Source organism: Pollachius pollachius, assembly GCF_949987615.1.
Source record: "Pollachius pollachius genome assembly, chromosome: 4".
Classification (NCBI taxonomy): domain Eukaryota; kingdom Metazoa; phylum Chordata; class Actinopteri; order Gadiformes; family Gadidae; genus Pollachius; species Pollachius pollachius.
The window spans coordinates 28,016,835-28,043,060 of record NC_136937.1 but is presented as its reverse complement, the minus strand read 5'-3'; the positions used below and the strand labels follow the sequence as shown (position 1 = coordinate 28,043,060).

The 26,226-nt window shown below is 48.4% G+C and overlaps 1 protein-coding gene across 1 annotated transcript; it reads left to right on the top strand.

Annotated features, from left to right (window-relative positions):
- Nucleotides 1-2,610: 2,610 nt before the first annotated feature.
- On the top strand, nt 2,611-25,858 carry nalf1a (NALCN channel auxiliary factor 1a; the record flags this gene model as incomplete). The annotated part of the gene is made up of 3 exons (XM_079734261.1): nt 2,611-3,318; nt 22,486-22,657; nt 25,542-25,858. 3 exons carry the CDS (start codon nt 2,611-2,613, stop codon nt 25,856-25,858), a joined length of 1,197 nt encoding a protein of 398 aa, XP_079590387.1.
- Between the last annotated feature and the right edge of the window lie 368 nt (nt 25,859-26,226).

Below are 26,226 nucleotides of genomic sequence, written 5' to 3'. Positions count from 1 at the left end.
CTTGGGAGCCACAGAATGTGTTGGGCCTGTCATTATCCCGGCCCCGGGGGCCTGTATTCGGCGTCCTGGGCATTGTTTTGGGTAAATGTCACATGAATACATTGCGTAAGGGGAGAGGCCCAACAAGTTCCTTCCTCGTTTGTAATCTGGACGTAGTTGATGGTGTGGATATGGAGGCGAATGCAGGGTACGTCGCGTTTGTTGTGCCTTGTTTAGTTATCGTTTTGATTGCATTGATCACTTTGAGATTCGTTCACGTTTTGTAGATTTAAAGATGCTGTAGGTGAAATTGAAGAGCTGTTTTTTAGTGTTATTTGTTAGAAATAGCATAGCGATCCATCAGCTATTAATGAGTGGAATTCTCTGTGAGAATATTTGTTTATATTTGACTGCACTTGCCTCTGGATGAGACCATATGCTCGCGGATCATCTCTGACCTGTCGGGGCATCTCTTCCCTGATTGGTTCGGGCAATCCATCTGGCCTGTCACTCATAAATGTGTGAAATGCAACACTTCTCATTGGCGGAGAAGGGAAGGAGGGGACGTTTGGTTGTTTGTTTAGCGTCAAAATCTCCTGCTCTTTTATATTCTCTCTCTTTCCTACTACTCTCTAATCATATCTACAGCATATTTTAAAGAGATTAATTGACAGATGAGATTCATTGAATACAAAAAATAATAAACCAGAAACCCGTTGTGGGACAAGACTCTGAAATAAATCAAAGTGTATTGGAACATAGCCCTCGGCCTCCAGGGAGCGCTGCTGTAATCAGCCCTGTGGGGGCTGCCTGGAGGGACTTCCGGTGCTACAGCACAACACTACAGCTCTAAAACAGCCTCTGGAGCCTCTAGCCAAAATTAATTAGCTCCCCGCTGAGACAGAGGCTCTACTGTAGGCCCACGTAATGGAAGCCAATGAAGCCATTGTTCTGAGGCGGATTAGCGCACTTTAAACACAGTGTAGACAATGTACCCGAAAGATATCATCCCCTCACCTTTTTCGACTTTCCCCCTCCTGAAGTTAGCAATTGTTTATTCTAATGGTTCCCGCATTCAAACTCATGGTCCATATTTGTTGTTGTTTTGTTGAGGGGCAGAACAGGGTTGTATTCAAATAATCATCACACTTTATCAAAAAAAGAAATTGATGTAGGGCTATACTACTTTAATAAATTAAGCCAATAATCAATGTGTTACAATCAATTTACATAAACTAAGTGACCAGTTATTGCTGTTGCTTTTTACCGCGTTTCGTTATGTGTTGAACCAATGTTTCAACCCAGGCAATGCACGCCCAGAAGCGAGCGTGAGTAAAAAGGAAAAGTGCTGACCTTGCAAAAACGACCTCTAGGCTGCATGGGCGCCGAGCGGCTCTCGCGCAAGGAGAGCAGATTCAGCACCCCGGAGAGCTCCTCACACCGCCGGCTCCAGGCCCGCCGGGGGACGGCGTCTGAACCCTCAGTGGGACACGGAGACAAATGAAACAAGGGGCACAACACATGGTGGGGCAGGAAACACACACACACACACACACACACCAAAACAGTCTAGTATATATATATTTGTATTATTTACGTAGTGTACCCTATTTTGTATTTTTAGAATTCCGCAAACGATTTGGCGAACAAATTGGCCTGTTGTCTCATGTTACAACCCCAGATAAAACACGTTGTCATCCACCCCGCGTGCTTTGGAAACCTCGTGTGCTCGTGCGTGTGTGTGCGCATGTGTTTGTGAGTCTGTGTGTGTGTGTATGTAAGAGAGAGAGCGCGCACGCACGCACATGCGCGCGCTCGTGATCGTGTGCACGAGGATTCGAGAGAGAGGAGTGGGTGGCACAATGTAATCGGCCAAAGATAATCAGAAGCGGGCTGATACCTCCAGTCAATACGTCAATAAATAAGATAAACCTGTAAAGCTGAAAGCGGAGATTTGCAGCGCGCGCGCGTGTGTGTCAGTGTCAGCCTATTCGGCCGCGCATGGCTCACGTGCCGAGCGCGAGCGCATGCTCTCCGGATGCGTCAGGGATGGCGGGGCCGCGGCGCTGAAGATGTCTCGCGCGACGCAGCTCCTGCAAACATCGTCTCGGGGGCGAACATGGCGGCGAGCGACTTGACAACGGAGCGAAATGACGGTGTGGTGGAATGAAAAAGACAAGGTCCTAGGCCACTGAGCCACGCCAGGGAGCTAATTTCACCATGTCGAGCCAGGATATGAGCCCTTGTCCCTTCGCGGCGGGAGCCCGGGAAAATGTAAACGCGCGCGAGGTTTTATAAAGCGGCTTCGAAGGCTACGCAGAGGAAGTCGCGCGGCGAGGAGCACACGGTACAGGCGAGAGGAGGCGCCAAAGGGGCGAGACATGTTGCTAAAGAATAGCATCTTCACCGGAGAGCCGTGGAGAACGCGGCCCGTGGTCGCAGCGTCTGATTCCTCCGCCGGCGCGTCCGTTTAATGGGAATTACCGATAGTGCACGCGGAGGTAAGCCAGGACAACCGACCAGCCGGTGTTATTTAAGAGGAGAAAAACACAAAAGTGAACCCACGTCAATGACTGTTGTGGCAGAGGATCCCCCACGGTGGAGTCGGCCGGCGAAGCGCGTTCCCAAAATATGACCAGGGGTGCTTGGACGTGTTGGCAGCAAGACGACGGCTTCCAAATCTGGCTCGAGCCCCGCGAAAACGAAAAGCCATTCACCGACTCCGAGAGGGCGCAGAGATGGCGACTGTCCTTGGCGTCCCTCCTGTTCCTCACCATCCTGCTCTCCGATCACCTGTGGTTCTGCGCCGAGGCCAAACTGACCAGGACCCGCGATAAGTTTTCCGCCAACAAGGAAACGGGGGCCTACCCGTCCGGCCGCCCCGCGCCCCCCCGACCCCGCTCCGCACACAGCAGCCTCAGAGGAAGCGAAGACACTATTTTTATAGGAAATTCTACCAAACATTTGTTGCGACTCGAAACTTGCCCACAGGACAGTTTCTCCAAAGACTGCGTGACTTTCGGGGACGCCGACCATTTGTGCAAGGGTCTCTCGGAGGCCGACGGCGGCTCGTCGCCTGTAAATATGAGTGATTTGTATCTCTCCTTTTGTAACTCCTACTCGCTACTGGATTTGTTTTACGGGTCGACGAGTGCGGACCAGCTGAACTGCAGCCCGGACGCGCTGAGCGATGGCGACCTGACGCGGTGCAGCCTGTGCATCCAGGCGTACCAGCGCTACGACCAGCACGCCCAGGAGAAGTACGAGGACTTTGAGCTCATGACTCAGAAGTACGAGACGGACGCGTACTCGGTGAGGACGTGCATGGAACAGTGCAAGGTAGGCGAAACAAAAACAAACCCCTCCACCCAAACACCCCACAAAAACCCAACAACACAGGAATCCTCTACCCATCTGTTGATTTGGGCCAGATAGATGCAGCTACGGTCCTCACCCTCCTCCTCCTCCTCCTCCTCCTCCTCCTCCTCCTCCTTCTCCTCCTCCTCCCGCGGTCACCATGGAGACGGTATGACAGATTCAAGGAGACTCGGTTCTAGGCAAGGCCTCCGTGTTCATTCATTTCCAAATTATGTGTGCTTCGAGGCCCGCACCGGGCTCGCGTGGAAATACTGCAGGAGTACACGAGCGGCCGGCCGGTCGCCTCCTCCGTTCTGCACGGGCAGAGACGGGGGGGGCTTCCGCTGTTCAAAACCACATTCAATAGCTCTATATTTATTGGCTCTTTGTGCTTGTAGTCTTTGACATTGAAGGCTCACTCGCGGTCTTTAGTCCCTATTAGCTAATCGATAACCTATTGATCACCTAGATGTGTGGATCGGGATTATAATATGCCCCCATTAAACCAGAGGGGGTCGACCGACGTTTAAATGTGATGGTGTTAGCCCCCGGCCGAGGCAGTAGCCCCACGGCTTCATACTATCGTTTGCGAGCAACTTCCGAGCAGCGCTCCCACGTCATCCTGCCCGCGAGTGTTGAACGCGCGCCGCTGCCGCTGTCGCTGTCGCATACGCGCCAGGTGTTGATCGTCGCGAGCCTACTCCACGTCGAGTGCCGTTCATTAGGTTGAAGTGGTGGGTTCCCCCTGCCTAATGGGGCGGAAACGGTGTGTTTGCTTTTTCCTCGCTAGAGCACTACTTCCGCGGCAAGATGTTTACTAGGTCCATTAGGAAGCCATTTACAGTAGCCTAGCTAGGCCTGTGTATCCCAGTCTCCCCCCCAAGCCCCAAACCCCGTCTCATTTGACAAAAATACTCCACATCTGAAAGTGTGTTTGACTTTTCCCGCGTATGGCGGGGCTACGTGTGTTTCTAAGGGATTCTGAACGTCCGATTTTCTTCAGGGACAGTTCGGTTTCCCGAAGGAAGGGCGGCTCGTGCACGGGGCGCGCGTCGAGCGGCGCTACCCGGCGCTCCATTCACAGAAGCCTCGGCCAATCCCAGATGGTCTCCATTCACCAATCGCTGGCAAAGACGAGCCGATAGGTGTTAAAACATGATGCTAACCAGGCCATCTGTCGGATCATACATGATCGCTGCCGTTAAGAAGGGCTCGGAGACGTGCTGGGGGGGGGTTGATGCCACATTCTTATTGCTTGGTTTTAGAGGTCATAAACCGACTGCAGGAGCACTGCCTCGCGTGCTGCTGGTGTTATTCTGGATGTCCTGATGTTACTGCCAAAGGCCGAGCTCTTTGAGGCGAGATACACACATGTAGGCCCGACTTGTAACAACGCTCACCGTACCCACGTTATCGTTAACATAAGCAAGTACTACTCAGCATCGATACTACCCTATCGACTGCTTATCGATATGGGACTTCAACGGCACCCTTATCCGTTATTTTATAATACGAACAATTAAAATCAAGACAAACTGCTGCTACTTTCTTCTTCAGCAGCAGCAGCTAACAATATTTTGAATTGATATATAGTATAGACCTTCATATTGGGAAAATTGAATTGTATAACAAGGAAATTTTCATAAATATTATCAACAATGTACAGCCGGGGAGATGACAGTAGCATAGTGCAAAACGAATGGGGAAGCATGCAGTGGTGCTGCAAGAAGCCATAAAGTGTTAGGTTAGCAGTTATTCTGAAGGAAGATCAGTGTGTCTGCCCTTTTGTGGCGATCGGTCGTCCAGAATAGCGTGTGTAGTATGTGTTTTTTACTATGCAAGCTCTTGAATAGCGCTAGTAGCCTATAATAGCACGGTGCGATTTCAATGAAACTTTGCACAATGTAAAAACCCCAGCTGTAGTTCCGTGATCATTAAAAGCCTCCCCATACGTTCAAAGCTGTGTGTCCTAACTTGAACTTAAGTGGGTAGTGTTTGCAATGAGACCACACACGCCAGCGCTGCACACATGTGATCTATACCCTCGAGCCCTGCTCAAAACCTCTATCCATTACCAGCCATTATCTTAAACACAGAACAAGACCTGAGCCCCAATCCTCCGACGTGGGATAGCCTACGCATCTTATGGCTGTGTTTACTCTACTATCGTTAATGTTACTGCTCGTTACCCCTGGTACTAATTACTGGTCTGCTCCTTTATGCGCCAGGGCACCAGTAGTAGACTTTTCTTCGCTAGTGTAGTCTGCTACCCTGCGTACCAGTGCCGTCGTTAGCATAATGAGGTTCTCTGTGAAAAGGGTCTGGTTGTCCTAAAGGGACAGCCAGAGGCCTCAGACTGCACCAGCATGTGACCAGACAACATACTGGGAGGGTGAGGAGATGCTTGCCACATTTTAGCTGTGGCCTGCCTCTGGTCTTGGCGTCAGTGAGTCTAACTTCCCCTCCCAGTGACCCCTTCACTGTCCCTCCACCCCTCACAGGGCAGGCCCTCTGCTGGAAGGGGCAGGTTAAGGAGACTAAGTGGGACTCACCCCCCGTCTTGATCCCTCGTCTGGTTTATGGATGCCTGGAGAGAGAGACTCTGCAATGTTTGTGTGTACTCTGCACATAGTCGTCAGTGGGGTTGTACTGGGAGGACAGTGAATCTCTGTGTCCCTGGAGAGCGATGGATGTATACCTGGGATGGTCACAGTGCAGTTGAGGAAACCAAAGGCAAACCCCAACCATGCTGTGGTCCCCACGTATTGCACGGAACCAGGTTTGTTGGAGAAACACTGACATGTAACACTCAGTAGCAGGCAGGTGGAGCTGACCTCGTGCCCTGACGCAATTTCAGTTACATCTGTTTAGACATTTACTATTACATTTAGGGCATTTAGCAGATGCTAAATATCCAAAGCGACTTACAATAAGTGCATATATATCGCTCGTCGTTAAAGTAAGGATGTTCATAGAACAAGTGCCAAGCACTTACAATCGCTAGGTTAACCAAATCACGTATACAAGAAAGATAACTAGGATAAGATGCTAACACGATGCTAAGAAAAAAAAATAGTGCCGGTCTACACACGAGAGAGAGAGGGTGGGACCTTCAGTTATGCAGGTTTAGTGAAGAGAAATAGAGGGCGGGACTTTCACTCACATGGGTGTAGTGGAGAGAGAAGAGGCGGAACCTTCATCTACATGGGTGTAGTGGAGAGAAGGGGCGGGACCTTCATGTACATGGGTGAGTGTAGAGAGTGGGCGGGACCTTCATTTACATCGGTGTAGTGGAGAGAGAGAGGGCGGGACTTAGAGTTACATGGGTGTAGTGGAGAGAAGGGGCGGGACCTTCAGTTACATGGGTGTAGTGGAGAGAGGGGGGGCGGGACCTTCAGTTACATGGTTGTAGTGGAGAGAGAGAGGGGGCGGGACCTTCAGTTACATGGGTGTAGTGGAGAGAGGGGGCGGGACCTTCAGTTACATCGGTCTAGAGGAGAGAGAGAGGGCGGGATTTACTGTTACATGGGTTTAGTAGAGAGAGAGCAGGGGCGGGACATTAAGTAACATGGGTTTAGTAGAGAGAGAGAGTGGGCGGGACTTCCAATGGAACGATATGCCTTTCTGTTTCATGTTACTGTTACATGTCTTTGTTGTTCTTCTTAAAACCATGTTAGTATCCTTCTGGCTACGAGGACATTTAACTGGCGTACAGAGCTCATAGGAAGTAAGAGACAGGATAGGAAGATAGGCCCTGATAACGCTACAACCCCTGACCCTCTCCCTGCCCGCATCAGGTCCTGTGTGTCCTCTCTGTACAAACCCCTGACTGAGTCAGATCTTTGGCTCATCCCGCTCAGAGCTCAGAGCGGACCCAACAAGGGTCCGATTTTCAAAAGGAGAACGCCGTTGTTCGTCATTTGTTGGCGGGGTTAATCCCCTGTCCTCCCGAGGTGAGACATCACAGATGCCAGACAGAGAGTGGTAGGTGGTCGTCTTTTTGAAACTCTGCTTTGATCCCCCCCCCCGAAAGATCAAAAGCACCTCTCTCTCGCCCTCTCTCTCTCAGCCACGGAGCCAACCGTCTGTACGATTATATGGGCCAAACCTGATCCTTATCGGGAGAGAACTGCTCTCTGTGCCGTAAAAACAGACTGCCCATGTGCGAAATGTCTGTGGGAAAATAACTTCATACGAGGCTCGTCGTGGTTTGCGTCTGCTTGAAGGCTCAGTGGGATATTTTTGCATGTAGCTACTAGGGACATTGCATGTTGTACTCTGGTTGATGTGGTCATGCTAACCAAGCTCACGGCTAGCTAGCTTGGCTGCCCTAACAAAGATAGAGAAAGTATTTCATTACCATTTTGTCTGACTTAATACAATTATAGAGTAATCCTATCTGAACACAATACAGAATCCAACAAACTGAAGCAAAAAACATTTATTTGAAATATTTGGACATTAATATTTAAAATTGAGCAAAGGCCAACATTAAGGTATTTGCTTTATAAATTGCCCACTCGATACAATAAATACAAACATTAATAGTACAAAAGAAGTAGCACTTTTAAACATCCTTTTATTTATTAGTAGCTAATAGCTTGCCAAAAATGTTTGAGACAAATCTCAAAACCCCCTAAAAGCAACTTGCAAGCACAGTTACCGTTAGCAACCGTACCAAAAATGAAGACATTTGATCATAATCCATACCTTAATAATAAACCACTCCAGGGTGCCCAAAGTATCTCTCTTGGATTGACCTTCGTGTCCACATAGTGCCTCGTCCTGTCAGCACTTTTAAATAAGCTGCAGTTACCCCCACCCCCCGTGCAGCAATATCAATAAACACAGTCACACTTTACTATTTATCATTGCTACATAATGCAACCTTAAGGAGTCGGAGCCTTTAGAGATAAATGACTATTCAATGTGTGTGTGTGTGTGTGTGTGTGTGTGTGTGTGTGTGTGTGTGTGTGTGTGCGTGTGTGTATTTGTGTGTGTGTGTGTCCATGTGTGTGTGTGTCTTGGATATTAAAAGACCACAACAACATCATCAGCTACCAAATAGTGCTAGTAGTAGCGCAAGCTAGCAGACCGTTGAGCTGCTTCATTGAATCATAGTTTAGTTTAATCCCTTAAGGTACTTTAAAATGTTTTTTATATTATTATGTGGTAACTAATCAAATTTCTTTTGCATCCAATCAGCTTCATGTTGTACACGTAGAGTAGTTCTACTTAGGAAAATGATCACTGAATATGTCATATTTGGTTTGCATACATATGCAATCAATCCACCGCTATGCATTTCTAGTCCTTGCAGTGCTACCATTAATGAGCAGGCTAGCTGCTGTGTGAGCCTGAGAAGAGTGTTGGTTTAAATCGATGCTGACATATCTGAACATTGTTGAGAAGTGTGAACGAGATTTCCAAGGATTGTTAGCATATACCCCTGCCTGCTTGCGTTCTAATATAGTCTCTTGTGTCCATGTATATATATATATATATAGGCCTACTGTATGTATATATATATATATATATATATATATATATATATATATATATATATATATATATATATAAATAATATACACTATATCCCTTTGTCTACTTGCAAAGCTTTTAGACAGGAATTCTTTAATGGGAAATCTACATCTTTAAAGGCTAACTTGGATACATCATCATCCGTTGGTGTACGCACACTTAGCACAAGCCTCCCATGCTAGCCTACGCTAACCCTACCCTAGCGTGGCTGTGTGCGCATGCTAAATAGTAGGGCTGGGTATCTTGGCCAGTTCCCTAAATCGATTCGATTTCGATTCATAAGGTTCGATTCAATCTGCTCTTGAATAATGAAAATGGCTCAACTGTGTTACAAAACACAAATGTACTTTATTTTTTCTCTTCATCTTAAACAACAGGTTTTAAGTGCAAACTCGTAAATTGGACAGTTTAAACTTGAGCTGTAAACAAAACCGTCTCAAGTCTCACAAGTGCAATTCTGGAATTAGAAAGGATTTGCAAGTGAAAGTGTACTTGAACAAAAAAAAAAAGAAATTCGATCTCATGCCCTACGAATCGATATTGCAAAATTTAAATGAAATCGATCCAAAATCAAATAAATCAATCTTTTTACCCAGCCCAACTAACTAGCATGAAACGCTAGGCCCACCCCATCCCACAGCCGCCCACGTTGAACACGCTGAGCTCACGTGTGATTGAACGAGGTGAGCTTGACCTTCCCCCTCACCCCTCCTCCTCTTTGAATGGACAGCCCCCCAACCCCACCCCACCAATCCTCCTGGGCACCTGAACAGCATGCTAATGACGTAGGAAGTACTTGGGAAGGAAACAGCCAAGGAAGGGCGACCTATAGAGCTTACATACCCTGCTAGCACCATGAAGCAGCCAAACCAGCACGCCTGCCTTCTGTACCCACCAGTGTTAGCTAGAGCTAAGCCTCCTGCCTCAGTGTGACCGTAGGCAACACCCCTTCCCTCCACACCCCTCCACAGCCTCCTGCCTCAGTGTGACCGTAGGCCCCTCCCCTCCACAGCCTCCTGCCTCAGTGTGACCGTAGGCCCCTCCCTTCCACAGCCTCCTGCCTCAGTGTGACCGTAGGCCCCTCCCCTCCACAGCCTCCTGCCTCAGTGTGACCGTAGGCCCCTCCCTTCCACAGCCTCCTGCCTCAGTGTGACCGTAGGCCCCTCCCTTCCACAGCCTCCTGCCACAGTGTGACCGTAGGCCCCTCCCTTCCACAGCCTCCTGCCTCAGTGTGACCGTAGGCCCCTCCCCTCCCCACCCCTCCCCCCTCAGTGGGAGAGTAGGCTTCTCCCCTCCCCTCCCCCCTCAGTGGGACAGTAGGCCCCTCCCCTCCCCCCTCAGTGGGACAGTAGGCCCCTCCCCTCCACCCTCAGTGGGACAGTAGGCCCCTCCCCTCCCCTCCTCCCCCTCCCTGAGCAGGTGCTGCTCCAGGGCAAAGTGGTTGATTCCCGCTGCCTGCCAGTTTCAACCCACGCTGCACCGCTCTTACCGCACCTCAATCAGAACACGGCTGTCCTCCCTGAGTCTCTGATCTTCTCTATTTTGTTTTTGACCAAACCAGTGACGGTCTGGCAGCCTCTCTGTAACCGGCGTCTCACCTCCTAGAAAAAAGGAGTCCTCCCTCCCTCCCTCCCTCCCTCCCTCCTGCCCCTCGCGCCTGAGCACTCATTTGAATAATAATTATCCCCATCGTGACATACCTCCTCCGTATGCCACCCGTGGCGTCGGCGGTGCGTGCCAACGGGGGTCAAAGGTCACCGTGAGAGAAGGCCTGGCGTAATCTTCCACGCGCTGCCATTAGGATGATTGAGGATGATGTGAAGGTTCACTTGCCGTGGATGTATTGACGGTGTGGGGCAACAGCGTCCACCGTCCTAAAGGACATGTTTACCATCGTTTCAGCTCCGACCGCACGGCAGAGGAAAGGTGGCAGAAAGGGCTCTCGATGTGTCAGTGCGCACCGCATCCTGCAGCTAACTGTACTTATTAAGTTGTACTGGTAATAGAGGGGATAAACTGCAACGCGCTGTTCTGTGTTTAGATAATGATGTTAAGTCCTAATCACCAGTGCCGAAGCACATTATTTGCTGATAATGGCACAGCCCAAAGTTTTTTCTGCTTATACTCCAGTTACCATCAATGATTACTTATTAGTACTTTCATCTGTAATAGTATTATTCGTTTTGATCAATTTAATCAGCAAAAACATTTCATATTCTGAAGCGCTTTCAGCATGTTTTTTTTTGCGAACATGTTAATGTTGGATGTGTAGTGCATTGATTTGGAACTGTTATAAGGCAGAGATGGTTTCTCCGTATGGAAAATGAATGCAAACCCTTGGGACGGTATGAGAATCCGGTATTCAACTATTCTGTGGTACACAATTGTCAAGTACATTTCATAAACAGAATGGCATGGGTCTGCAATGAAAATGAATCACTCTATGGATTTCCACTTTCACGTATTACACTTTTATCCAAAGGAAGTCTATAGCACTGCAGGCCTAGTGATTTGAACCAAGAACCTTTGTGCTGGGAGTCAACCCGATAAGAAAATCATAATAACCCTCACCATTGGACTAAACTACTTCGACCACCCCAACTTGTGATGTCAGAAAGGGTTCAGTTTCTAAATGGATTTGTAACGGCCAATAAACACAGAACCTGGTGGTGAAGTAGGGAGCCTATAATACACCAGGGCCTTTGTATTTTAAAACCCAATCGCTTTTTGATCATTTGTAGCCTGACCAGGTAGCACAAATAGTTTTTCACACACAAAACATATTTTCCGGCAGAGGGGAAGACAATATTTTGTCCATTTCACACATACACACACATTAAATACTATTACTGGTGACATCATCCGTTATTACCGTACATTATGCAGGGAGGTTCATTGTCTGCTGTGTGATAAACCAGCAATAAGGTAACCGCATAATTATTTATTATTATTATTTTGGTCAACAGTGCGATTACATTACAGCTTAAGTTATGCCATTGAATTGCCTTTAATAGTCTCTCTTTTTAAAGATTTTATGGTAATATTTGAGGATTATATATTTATACATGATTGAACAATATAATATTAGCGGCGACAGCATAGAGTAGGCAGTGTGACTCTGCAGGGTGTAGCCATGTAATGTTATGTCATTTCTGGATCCCTATTAAGGACATGCAAAATTAACATCCATTCTATTTCGGTTCCGTTGAAAGCCATAGAAAAAAGTGACAACTAAATGACTGAAGAACAGAGAAGCCACCGATCCTGTTTCGTTTGAATAGAACCCCGCAGACTAAAGTGGTGGTTCATAATAATAATCCCTCAGGTCATCGCTCGTCAAAAGACAAGAGAGATCCTGGAACTCAAAAGGAAGTTCTGAAAGTGTGAATCAGTACAGTGGGTATGAATGCAGCGTTTGCATGCTCAAAGTGACTGTACAGCGGCCCACTGTATCGGATTGTACGGTAAATAAACATTGGATATGATGAATGCCCGTTCAAGCCACACTAATGGGTGGGGAGGCTTTAGCTACTCGATGCTAAGAGCTAGCTTGGCTGTTCTTCACTCGTCTGCCAAAGGGCCTGCTGATGTCAGTCTCTATCGAAACGTTTGACAGCGCAGTATTATTCCCTGGTGGTTTTGTGTTTCCTGATTGGCTGTCGACCACACTGTATTACCAGTTATATATGTATACAGTATATATATAGGAGGGTACTGCAGGACTACTATGAATGCCGTTTTCCGGGCAGACCAGTCGAATGCCTCTGTCCTTTGTGTTTGAAGAATAAAGTGTTGCTTCCCTGATAAAAATGTAAGCAGATGGACGGGGGGCTTTACAAGATTTGCCGCGTGCTGAAGTCTTTGTCACGAGAGTCGTATCCGCGATTCGATTTGGTCAAAGTGCAGTGTACCGGATCTCAGCGGTTCGGTGCGGATGGGTCCACGCGTCGTCCGGGCGATAGCCAATCACCGGGGACGTTGGCCACCACAACAAACAGCGGCTCATGGCAGTGGGGGGGTCACACCACTGAGGTTGATCAGACCCCCACCCCGGTCCCAAGCGATATGAATACATGAATACATGAACACATGCACACGTGAATACATGAAGGATTGAGTCATTGCTGTGGAAGAGGAGGGGCCAGAGGAGGCTTTGGCTGGCTGCTAAATATCAACACGGTTAACGATTAGCGGTTGGCGCTTCAACTCTAAGCCTAATCCTGAGCCCCTCATTTATTTGAAATCCATTTATCCCAGTTGATTTTTAACCCCCGGCTAATAATGTCATTCACGGCGCCGTTGAACGACCTGCTCCGCGAGTGCCGAGCGATAGCCCGGGGTCGTCAGGCCAAGGGGGCCCCCTGCCCTCCTCAACCTTGGGAGGAGTGAGGTGAGATGTTCCCCCAGACCCCCTGCCGGCTGCTGCCTCTTCTGCAGAGCCCTGGGCTGTGATTCGCTGCTACAGGCGGAGCCCTGCAGTGTGATTCGCTGCTCCAGGGCCTCTTCTGCAGAGCCCTGGGCTGTGATTCGCTGCTACAGGCGGAGCCCTGCAGTGTGATTCGCTGCTCCAGGGCCTCTTCTGCAGAGCCTTGCGTTGTGATTCACTGATACAGGGCCTCTTCTGCAGAGCTCTGCTTTGTGATTCGCTGATACAGGGCCTCTTCTGCAGAGCTCTGCTTTGTGATTCGCCGATACAGGGCCTCTTCTGCAGAGCTCTGCTTTGTGATTCACTGCTCCAGGGCCTCTTCTGCAGAGCTCTGCTTTGTGATTCGCCGATACAGGGCCTCTTCTGCAGAGCTCTGCGTTGTGATTCGCCGATACAGGGCCTCTTCTGCAGAGCCCTGGGCTGTGATTCGTCAGCAGCCAGTGCGTAACCTCCGTGCTCTCTAAATGCTGACGCTTTCCGAGTAGAGAGTGAATGTATATGTGTGTTGGTGTGTGTCTGTGTGTGTCTTTGTGCATCTGTGTGTGACTGTGTGTGTCTGTGTTTGACTGTGTGTGTCTGTGTGCGTCTGTGTTTGACTGTGTGTGTCTGTGTGCGTCTGTGTGTGTCTGTGTGTGTCTGTGTGTGTCTGTGTGTATGTGCATGCACATGATAATGTTCTCTGCTCTCGCTGTAGCAGGCACTAGCAGAGACGGGTGGCAATACAGCCCATGAACCCATTTTTACCAAGGTGTTATTCTGATTATATTATGATTTATGTCTTTTTTTTTTAAGGTAAAGGCCACCCTATTCCTCCTTTCACAGACAACATAACACGTATATAATTGAACTGTAAATACCTCACATGCACATGAACGTTTTCATGAGCTTGTTTTCTGCAGCAGTTTAAATATCTCTCTCTCTCTCTCGCTATATATATATATATATATATATATATATATACATACACACACACACATTCAGCAACAAAAAGATACACGCATACGAAAACAATAAAATGTTTTTGTATGCCGAGGTACATGACCCGTGAAGATGACATCATCATTGTTTGCCTTAAAGGTTGCCGCGACGCTAACTTGTTTACTCGCACAACACAGCACAACACAGTGCCTATAAGGCTCCCTGACGAGGCCACTTCCCTCTGTAATCCCAGTCCGGACCCAGGTTGCCAGCACCTGGGAGTCCTCCATTAGTGGGGTGAACCTATTCCTGGCCCTATGAGGACATGTCTGGGACCGGGGAGAGAGAGAGAGAGAGCAAGAGAGAGCGAGGTAGGGAGGGAGCGAGCGAGAGAGGGAGAGAGAGAGATGATGACTAAGATGAACGAGAATAGATCTTTATTTTTAAGGTGTTAAAACATGAATTGGTAAAAGAAGAAAGGAAAGGGCACGTTGTAGTTGCCAAGGGAGCCCTCCTTGCGCTCCATGTACAAATAAGGCAGAGAATAGCCCAGGTGAGCTAATGGCTCTAATAGGAGGGCTGCTGCTGCTTCTTCTTCTACGCAATAATGATGTAGGGATGTGTGTTGTGACTGTCCAATCCCTGTCTGGGATGTTTAACTGCAATCCTCTCCTTCTTTTAGTTTATCGTATACATTATGTGTGTATGTGTGTTAGGGCTGCTCGATTATGGAAAGAATCATAATCATGATTATTTTGCTCAATATTGAAATTTAGCGTTTGATTATTCAAACGATTCTTTTTGAGTTTCAAAACATGATGTATTTATTTAGTATGTCTGTCCCAATAAACACTTTGTAGCTGAGAACTTTGAGACACAGAACACAGGACACAGTCAGTCATCACCGTTCTTACCACTGTTCCTGCTCCTTACTGTTCAGGATATAAATGTCAACATCGAATATATCACACACATTCAAGTATGGTTTGCAATGCAACCCAACCTGGTGAACACGTCGGAGCCTGACTTCCCCGTTGACCCGACCCCTCAACACACTGGCCCACTGCACATCTCTGAACTATTACCCTCCCAACACCTTCCCCCTCTTTTGAAGTGGTGCGCGAGGCGTCCACGACAGAGCGAGGTCAAGGTCCAACCGATTCGGATGGGGGGGAGGGAAGACGCGAAGCCTTGCTTCATTTCATGGCAGGCCATGCAAAAATAGAGCCGTCTTCGGATCCTGCCCCGTGAGGGAGGTCCGGAGTCCTTCAGGGGTGACAGTTATGCATGGAGCTGTCTGCTCCGGTGCACGTTGGGGGTGGAGTGGTTTTTCAAATAGCTCTTGTTGACGGCCATATTGAACAGTTTCCCGTCAGCATTGTATCTGTTCTGCATTTACTAGTAGTATGCTGCTACTTGTGGTATGCTGTCTTTTTTTGGAAGGAACACCCCTACTTATAGCCGTACAACACTAGCAGCACTCTCGGTTCATATAATGGTTATAATTATTATAACCAGTCAACCCCCTGAGATGTAGGCATTACCAATCCAATATAATAATACATAAACCCTTGAATAGCAATACCCACATAGGTACCCACAGATACTCTGTGAATACCTAATGATGATAATGACATTGTAGTATTACAGTTACATATATTTTTCCAGTTATGGCGGTCATTACAGATATTATATTCCCAGATTCTGGACAAAAATTAATACACCACCTTTATCACACACAGCGGAGCGATGTCATCTGTTATTTGTAGTAAAACACAGGCTGGAACGCTTTTGGAGGCAGTGTTTTGTTTCAGGGATTAATGGGCGTAGTCGAGTGTCTGGTGGCGTGTTTAATTCCCAGCCAGAAGGTTCTGGGTTCAATCCCCGTCCTCCCACAGTAAGATGGCTTTCCTAGACGCCTGCTACCTTGGACACACACAGCCACCCCCTCTGTGTGTGTTCGCCCCGACTCACTTTGGGCGTAGGAAACATTTAATGGCGTTTAAAAAAACGTCTTCAAGGTATTCAGGGAAGTTGTTGTGTTTGGTTGTTTTTGCTGTGGAGCCACATCTGTCTCATCCTGTCCTTGTGGAAACAGCTGTGTGTGTGCGTGAGTGTGTGTGTTTGTGTGTGTGTGTGTGTGTGTGTGTGTGTGTGTGTGTGTGTGTGTGTGTGTGTGTGTGTGTGTGTGTGTGTGTGTGTGTGTGTGTGTGTGTGTGTGCGTTTGTGCATGCCTGTGTGCGCGTGTGTGTGCCACACGGACCGCGTTTCAAACGTTGTCATTTTTTTCCCTATGGGGAGAGTTTAAAGGAGGAGAAAAAGAAACGATATAGACGATAAAATCCCTTGATAATGTAACTGAGGACATAAAGAAGCAAGTCAGCGAACAGCCAGTCAAAAGCCAGCCAACACCAAGTCAACAGTCAGTCAGCCAATAGCCAACCTACAGTCAGCCAACAGCCAGTCAACAGTCAGCCAATAGTCAGCCAACAGCCAGTCAACAGTCAGCTAACAGTCAGCCAACAGCCAGCCAACAGCCAGTCAACAGTCAGCTAACAGTCAGCCAACAGCCAGCCAACAGTCAGCCAACAGCCAGCCTACAGTCAGCCAACAGCCAGTCAACAGTCAGCTAACAGTCAGCCAACAGCCAGCCTACAGTCAGCCTACAGTCAGCCAACAGCCAGTCAACAATCAGCTAACAGTCAGCCAACAGCCAGCCTACAGTCAGCCAACAGCCAGTCAACAGTCAGCCAACAGCCAGCCTACAGTCAGCCAACAGCCAGTCAACAGTCAGCCATAAGTCAGCCAACAGCCAGCTAACAGTACGCCAGCCTACAGTCAGCTAACAGTCAGCCAACAGCCAGCTAACAGTCAGCCAGCAGCCAGTGTGCAGAGCGTTGTGTCCCCAGCCCTGCGCAGGCTGCCGGTATTGTTTGAAGTGGCCTAAGTGTCATGGTGATGGAGGTTTTTCTTGGTTTCCAGTGATCACACATTATGCTGATCAAATCAGACTGCAGGTCTGCTTCCTGGCTAACTCAATCTGCTCTCATGCCGTCCCCTCACCTCGCGGGCGCGCCTGCACGTGCACTGACACACACACAGGCCTGTTTGCGTGCACACACATGTTCCTCCATTTCCACTAGGATTAATCAAGTATCTATTTCACACACACATGCACACACATGCATAAATACAGTCACATTCACACCCACACACTGTATATGTGCACGCACAACACCGGACACATGCAGATGAACGACGCATGAAGAGACAAACACACTGACACACACACGCACTCACACCAATATGCACCGACGAAGAGAGAGAGAGGGAGAGAGAGAGATAGAGAGAGAGAGGGAGAGAGAGCGATGGAGAGAGCAAGGGAGAGAGAGAGAGAGATGGAGAGAGAGCGCGAAGGAGCGAGAGAGCGAGAGAGAGAGCGATGGAGAGCGAGCAAGGGAGAGAGAGAGAGAGATGGAGAGAGAGCGCGAAGGAGCGAGAGAGAGAGCAAGGGAGAGAGAGAGAAAGAGAGGCGAGGGGTAGAGAGAGAGAGAGAAAAGTAGCCTACCCATTGAGCTCTAATGAAAAGCAGAAAAAGCTGTTACCTTGGCAACTGCCAAGCACACACGCGAACACACACAGATCTTCAGGCGGACCCAGATTTCCTGTCTGGGCTGACTGGGATTGTCTCCGGTTCCCCTCTGAAGGCCGAGGCTTCCCTCACCGATTACCTCACCCCTGGCAACACTTTTATTACAAATCACTGCCAATCAAACAGCACTCCATGTATTTGTCCACATCACTCACTCACACACACACACACACACACACACACACACATGAACAGACTAGGCCACACACACACACACATACACACACAGGTTAGGCCACACACACAAACAGGTTAGGCCACATACACACACACACACACACACACAGGCTAGGCCACACACACACACACACACACACACACACAAACACACACACAGGCTAGGCTAGGCCACACACACAAACAGGTTAGGCCACATACACACACACACACACACAGGCTAGGCCACACACACACACACACACACACACACACACACACAAACACACACACAGGCTAGGCTAGGCCACACACACACACACACTGGCGCTGAAAGTCTCAGCCTGAACATATCAGTTGGTTGTAAGGCATAGTGGTTCTGTCGTTTCCTTGATATAATGCGAGCACGCCACGTGCCATATCGCGATAAACAAAATGGTGGAATTGTTTTTTAGGTCAATATTAATGCTATTTACAGCAAGCTCTCCTTTTTTGTTGTGGTTGAAGATGGCAATCATTTCTTGGTTTGGTAAAGCATCGGGGCAAAGCATGTTAGGAGGGCTGTGATTGGATCATCGAGGGTTTGATTGGATAGTGGGTCCCTACTGCCAGCTGCTCATTTAGATAAACCTCCATGATGTGTTGTTATTGTATGGACAGTACGTCACTCGCGATAGCTGCTGCACTCGCAAAAGCTCTACTGTGGAAGGAGAAGTGTTGCTTTGTTTCAGTTATACTGATATCACCTGATCGAAATGTGATTTTAAAAACCATTCCACAATATAAACTGTTTGGCTGTGAGCTCCTTGCCCCTACCTACGTACGTACACGTTGCATTGCTGTCTCCTCATGTGGATCTCATTTAAGGCTTGGTTATGGTTCCATGTTGACGCAACTGCAAGGGACCCATTACGTCCTTGCGACCCTCTTTGCGTCCAACGCAAGGGCCTGACGTGTTCCCCCCAAAAAGTGTAACCTTGCGTCGAGGCGACGCAGCAGCAAGGGCTGTGATTGGTCCGCTACCGTAAGCCCGACGTAAACCAGACGCAGAACCAAGACAGGTTCACGACCGCGTCGAAGCGTCTGCTCGGCCATTGTGTTGCGTCTACGTGGAACCATAGCGAAGCCTTTAGACACTATCGGCCGCTCAGTGGACGCTTCTACGCAAAGCCAGTTACAGGCACGAACGTGTCGTCATAGGGCATGTGCTCAGTATGTGGGCGTCGAACGCGGTACTGGGAGGCTCTAGGCTGGGAGTCGGGACGCTTTAACCACGATACTGCCGCACTGTCCTGTCCCCCGAGGGAGCTGCTAGCGTGTTAGCTGGAAGAGCCGGTCGAACGTGCATCCACGGGTGATGGATGGTGCGGCTGGATCCAGTACGACAGTGTTTCGACCTCAGCGCTCACCTTGTTCCTTGGTCCCTGAGCTCCACGCCCACAGCCGCACTCTCCCTGTTCCGGGGGGGGAGGGGCCTTTGAACAACACCAAAAACGACAATAAGCAGTTTCAGCTGAGATGCAACATGTAGATTGCGATACAAAATGCAGATCATTAATAGAAATGCGACTTTGCCTTGCCCACGGCCAACACACACACAGAGGGGTTGCACTGATGATTATGATTATGAATAAGGCTTTACCGCTACACAATAAGCTATGGTGCCACACAGTAAGTAGCAGTAACCCCTCCTGAAGTATGTTGTCGTCGTTCTGCATCAAAGTGCACCTGGGGAGCGCGGATCAGCACGACCCAGCTGCACCTAGGACTCAAACTATGAAGTGTGTCTGTGTGGGTTTCTGCATAGTCGTGCACAACTTAAAGTCAGTTTGACTGCACAGCTAAACATCTGGAGGCAGCCAGCCGGCCCAGAGAGAGGAAGCCAAAATGGACCCGGGCCAATTACAGGACACTACTGTAGCAATGCAGAATTGTCGTGTAAACGTGTCGAAGGATAACCCTGCTCCGGTTGATTAAACGGTCGTAACTGCTTCTACTGGCCACACTGAAACATCCGTTACCAGCATCGTCTGTCAAAATGACTTCCTTGAACCGATTCTGCCAAAGGGCAGTTAGTGTGAGCGCGCCTGCCACGAATGTAAACAAAGGCTCCTTTCAATCGGGGCCTCTCTTCCCTGATTGGCTCGGGGAATCCCTCCAGTCCGTCAATCACAGGTGTGTGAACGCAACGCCTCTCAATGGTGGAGAAACGTAAGGAGGGAGGGAGGGGACGTTTCTTTGGGTTGTTTCGTTTCAAAAGTCGAGCTCTCTTTACAACGCTCGTAGCCTCACCTACAGAAGCTCCCGCCACAGACTCTTCCATCCCCGCCGTGGGCCTTGGACCCCCCCGCCCCCCCGTCCGTTGAGTCACGCAGTTCAGGCTGAAGGTTGTCTATTAACGGTGGACCGCGGGCGTTTGGGGCAGGAACGCAGGAGGCTTCCACTGGGAATCAAACACCTTAATCACTACACTATTACGCCCCCTCAAACTTCAGTTACAGCTATTTGCGCTTCAGTGAGCTTTAGTGCCTTTTTCGCAGTGCTGCAGTACGCTTTAATCCTACGACCTGGGATGTCGGCAGTGCGGCCAGGGATTGGTCGGAGTTTCATTTGTCAGACTCCTTCGTTTTTTTTTTTGGTCTTCGGTATATAAGTGGTGAGTTTGAGTTTGGGCTCGCTCTCAAGTGCGTCGTGTTTGTTGTTTTGGTCAGCTTCCTAGATCGGAAGCGGGATAGCTCTGTTCGTCGTCCGCGGCAACATGCTACCTGATCTTTCTCAGCTTCCCCCCCCCCCCCCCCCCCAGTCTTGTTCAGGTCGATGGTGTTCTTCCTTTCTGTGGCCTCCACGCCTCATCAATCTTTAAACTGAGGGGGGTTTCTGGGGATCAGTCGGGGTTCCATGGAGAAACAATGAGGGTTTTTCCAGATAGTTGATTCCCCTCTGGAACACGGGCGTTTCAGAAAACAAATACACTTTCAGCCTGCGGCTCAACCGAATGAAACAAGAATAAATGTAGCTTATTTTTTTTCTCATTTTTTGTAAACTTACTAAATAATTCTAACAGTAAGCTTGAAACCTTGATATGCAGTATTTTTGAGTCCTACTATAGCTTCTCACAAGCAATATGAGTGGGTCTGTTCTTTGCCCGCAAATTCTCATATGAGGGCCTTAAACTTGCAGTCTGCAAGTTTTCATATAAGCAGCTTCTAGAGGCTTGAGTTGTAGCTACCGCTATAGCTATATCTTTCTCTAGAGGCTTGGGTTGTAGCTATCGGCATAGCTGTACCATTTTCTAGAGGCTTGTGTTGTAGCTACCGCTATAGCTGTATCGTTTTCTAGAGGCTTGTGTTGTAGCTACCGCTATAGCTGTATCATTTTCTAGAGGCTTGAGTTGTAGCTACCGCTATAGCTGTATCCTGATATTTTCTTAATGGAGTTAATAGCTGCATTTGAAAAGTTACATAGTGCAGGACAGGTTTAAGAGAACAGACAGCGATTAGAAGCTCCGTAATCTGGCCTTTTATCACTGCCGGGGGTAACCTGTCTATCCCAGTTTGAAATCGACCTACCTACCACAGATATATTTACAGTATATATATATATATATATATATAATTATAATGAATGCGTTTAAGAAATTGCAATGGGAGGTTAGTTAAACTACGTCGATCTGCGGGACAGGGACAAATGATGTGTGAATGTTTGACATAAAGTATCAGTGGACTGGTGGTGTGTGCGCGTGTGTGTCTGTGTGTGAGGACCAAGTGAGCCCTTTAAAGAGCATCTGTCAATAACAGGATTAGAAAATAATATTTTATTTTCTCTGAAATAGAACTCTTTAGGAACTCCTATCCTGCAACCTGTTCTCTCCTCCCCTCTCCTCATCTCTCTCCTCATCGCTCTCCTCTTTCCTTCCCTCTCCTCATCTCTCCTTCCCCCTCCTCATCTCATCTCTCCTAATCTCTCCTTCTCTCTCCTCATCTCTCCTCTCCTTCTCTCTCCTCATCTCTCCTCTCCTTCCCTCTCCTCATCTCTCCTTCCCCCTCCTCATCTCATCTCTCCTAATCTCTCCTTCTCTCTCCTCATCTCTCCTCTCCTTCCCTCTCCTCATCTCTCCTTCCCCCTCCTCATCTCATCTCTCCTCTCCTAATCTCTCCTTCTCTCTCCTCATCTCTCCTCTCCTTCCCTCTCCTCATCTCTCCTCTCCTTCTCTCTCCTCATCTCTCCCTCCTTCCCTCTCCTCATCTCTCCTTCCCTCTCCTCATCTCTCCTTCCCTCTCCACATCTCTCCTTCCCCCTGCTCATCTCTCCTCTCCTCACCTCTCCCCCCTCACCCCACCTCTTACCCCTCTCTCCCACCCACCCCTCACCCCTAACCCCTCTCTACCCCCCTTGGTTCTCTCCCCCGTTCTCACCCCACCACCCTCACCCCTTCTCTTCCCTCTCCCCCTCCCAGGTGGCCTACAAGCCCTGGCTGTGTGCCCAGTACTTCCCCACCACGCAGGGCTCGTGTGCCCGTCGGGTCCCCTGCCACCAGTACTGCCTGGAGGTGCAGCAGAGCTGTCCCTTCATCCTGCCCGACAACGATGACCTCATCCACGGGGGCAGTCCCAGCTTCATCTGCACAGGTTGCACACGCTCACCCACTCGCACACGCACGCACACGCACACGCACACGCCCACAAACATGCACACAAACAAAACCACACAGCATATAGCCAATTATTAGCAAAGCAATATTCGCCCAGGCTGCTGCTAACTACGACTGCTACTTATTGCTAGTGTGTGTTTTTACAGTATGACCACTGTTACCCCTGCTGCTATAATGCTAATGCTACTGCTACCAAGCCCTACTAATACTACTACTGCTACTAGGACTAATTGTACTGCGTATACTAGGCCCTACAAATATTACTACTACTACTAGGCCCTACTAATATTACTAGTCCTACTAGGCCCTACTAATATTAATAATACTACTGCTACTATGCCCTGTTAATACTACTCCTACTGCTACGAGTACTACTGCTACTAGGCCCTACTGCTGCTAGGCCCTGTTAGTACTGCTACTACTACTACTGCTACGAGTACTACTGCTACTAGGCCATACTACTACTGCTACGAGCCTCTGTTCATACTACTAGTACTGCTATAAGTACTACTATTACTAGGCGCTACGACTACTACTACTAATACTACTGCTAAAAGTTCTAAAAGTACTGTTACTGCTCTAGGCCTACTCACTCTACTACTGTTACTGCTCTAGGCCTACTCACTCTACTACTGTTACTGCTCTAGGCCTACTCACTCTACTACTGTTACTGCTCTAGGCCTACTCTCTCTACTACTGTTACTGCTCTAGGCCTACTCACTCTACTACTGTTACTGCTCTAGGCCTACTCACTCTACTACTGTTACTGCTCTAGGCCTACTCACGCTACTACTGTTACTGCTCTAGGCCTACTAACACTACTACTGTTACTGCTCTAGGCCTACTCACTCTACTACTGTTACTGCTCTAGGCCTACTCACTCTACTACTGTTACTGCTCTAGGCCTACTCACTCTACTGCTGTTACTGCTCTAGGCCTACTCACTCTACTACTGTTACTGCTCTAGGCCTACTCACACTACTACTGTTACTGTTACTGTTACTCGTGCAACTGCTTCTCACGATGATCACTAGGAATTGAAATTGGTCGGAAGCCGATCTGTCTTCATTTAAAATTTTAAATGTGCAACATGATAACAAGTATGCAACACAATAGCCATTGCAACATAGGAACTAATATTTTATTTAGAAATTATGCTAATTCATGCAAATGTAGAGTGCAGTAGCGGAAGTCCTGACAAGCAGCGGAAGTACAACAAATATTAACAATATTGGTGCCTGACGTTACAGCTAGAGATATACGAAGAATGAGGCTAGACTTCTCACTACTGTGTGCTTTTAAAATGTATTATTATCATTATTTGAACGCAAATATATGGCTTGGAAATAGTGCTGAAATGCTATGATGTATCGCTAATATTTTTCATAGTGATTTTTCCCTCACTTTGCCCTGTCATTATTCGATTTCTTCCCGGTATGTTCCTATCTTTACATCCTGACGACATCTAGTGGTCAGTTTGGGGAACAGGTGAGAGTAGGCAGAAATACATTGTCAAAACTAATCGAAATGTGATTCCCCACATACCGAAAGGCACAGAGCAATCTGAGTTCATCCACATTACAATTCCATAACTATAGAAGAAAATTAACAAAGGATACAGAGAGGAGTACATTCACCGTATAGTGTGTTGAAAAAATTTAAAACACTGCAAAACAGAACTGATTATATTCTCTCTATTCTTAATCAAATAATTTCTTAAGTTAACTTGAGAAATGTGACCTAACCAAAAGTGTCATCAAATCAAGTTATTTTGTCCTTGTTTGTCTTCCTGATATTGATGTGAACAGGGTTGATGCTTCACTGTCAGGACAGACCTGCCACATCACCTCTGAAACCTCACAGATGAAGATTTTCCGATGTGATAATCGAGGAGATTTTACACAATATCGATGTTACACCTCCCAATAAGAGCTTTATTGGCTGAAATGTTATTGTGAAGATATGGAGAATTTGTACACAATATCATTGTTGCAATATGCTACATCTCATAATAGGAGAAAAGCTTATATTTTAGTCATGTCAAAATTCAATGAGATGCGGAAACCTGGGTATCATCCAGAAGATGTCGACAACTTCATTTTAATATTATCCAAAAGAGATAAGCGTCCATGTCTAATTAATATCCTAAAATTGACTTCCTTCCTGACCTTTTTTGACAAATCTGCGGACAGAGATCTGTTAAGAAAATAATCTTACATTCACCATTCCATATCTAGACCAACAACAAACATTGTTGGAATAATTTGTAACCTTCAGATAGGAATGTCCCAATGTTCTGGACAATGAACTAGCCAGGCCACGTTTGTGATTTTGCTGTCCCCTGGTGGTCAAAACCTCCTGGACCCTTAGGTCTCGAATGCACGCCACTTCATCTAGTGAGGGCAGGGAGTATTTTAACCTCCGCGCCTCTGAGCCCCACCAACAGATCAATAACAGCAATCATTTGGCACCACATGAACCACAGGCTTGGGTAAACTAACATTTACGGAGCCAAAACCCCCAGACAAAATATACTCCATAAATGCACCAAGTACAGTTTTCCAAGACTTCTTCTAAGGCTTGCGATCCGGCCAGGTACTATTGCATTCTGGGTAGCCAGAGATCACCCCCCCCCCCCCCCCCCCCACACACCAGCCCAACACACACCAAACTCAAGTACAACGTCATTTCTACGTCTCCAACTTGATTCAATTATTTTTTGTATATGATCAGGAGCGCAATGGGTGCCATAATTGACATACATACATACAAAACATTCAGTGTGTATGTAGAAGTGACAGTCCACCTCTCAGGTCTCCTTACCTCCCCCCTCTGCGTGTGTTTTGCCACCCCCCCGGCAGGACTCCTGGGCGAACGTCCGTCGACGCCGGAGCGCGACGCCGAGTGCTGCGACGTCCGGTGGGACGCGCAGACGGACCGGCCGTCGGGCGGGACCCTAAAAAAAAGGACTGTCCCCTGCCAGCCGCCTCCCGGCGCCACCGCCGGCGCCACCAGCGCCGGCGCCGGCGACAGACTCTGCCACGGGCGCCAGCTGAAGATCTGCCTGCTGGCGCTGGTCCTTCTCCACACGGCCATCGCCATGTCCGTCTCCGACTGCACCTCCTGGGGCGCTTGGTCGGCCGCCGCGCCCGAAGAGACGGCCCCCAGCGAGGAGTGACCGGTGGAGGGGGGAGGAAGGGTGAATCAGATGAAAAGACTTGGGTGTGTCTCATGATGTCGTTTCACCGGGGAGCCACTCCCCTTTATGGCGTACCACGTTGTGTGTGTGTGTGTGTGGGGAGGGGGGGGGGTTGGCCCACGATGGACCCGATGGGTGTGGGAGGGACTCCCCCCTCCCCCACCCCCCACCCTCCTAAGGGGGTTCTCCCCCCCCAAAGGGCACCCAGGAGTATCCGCCCCCGGTAAAAGAAACTCTGGCCCTTGCTACTTTGGGGAGGGAGAAACAAAAAAACAAACAAACCTGCTCATAGTTTCTATTCTGCCTGAACGTTTTTTCTATCACATGTTGTTACTCATTCCCCACCT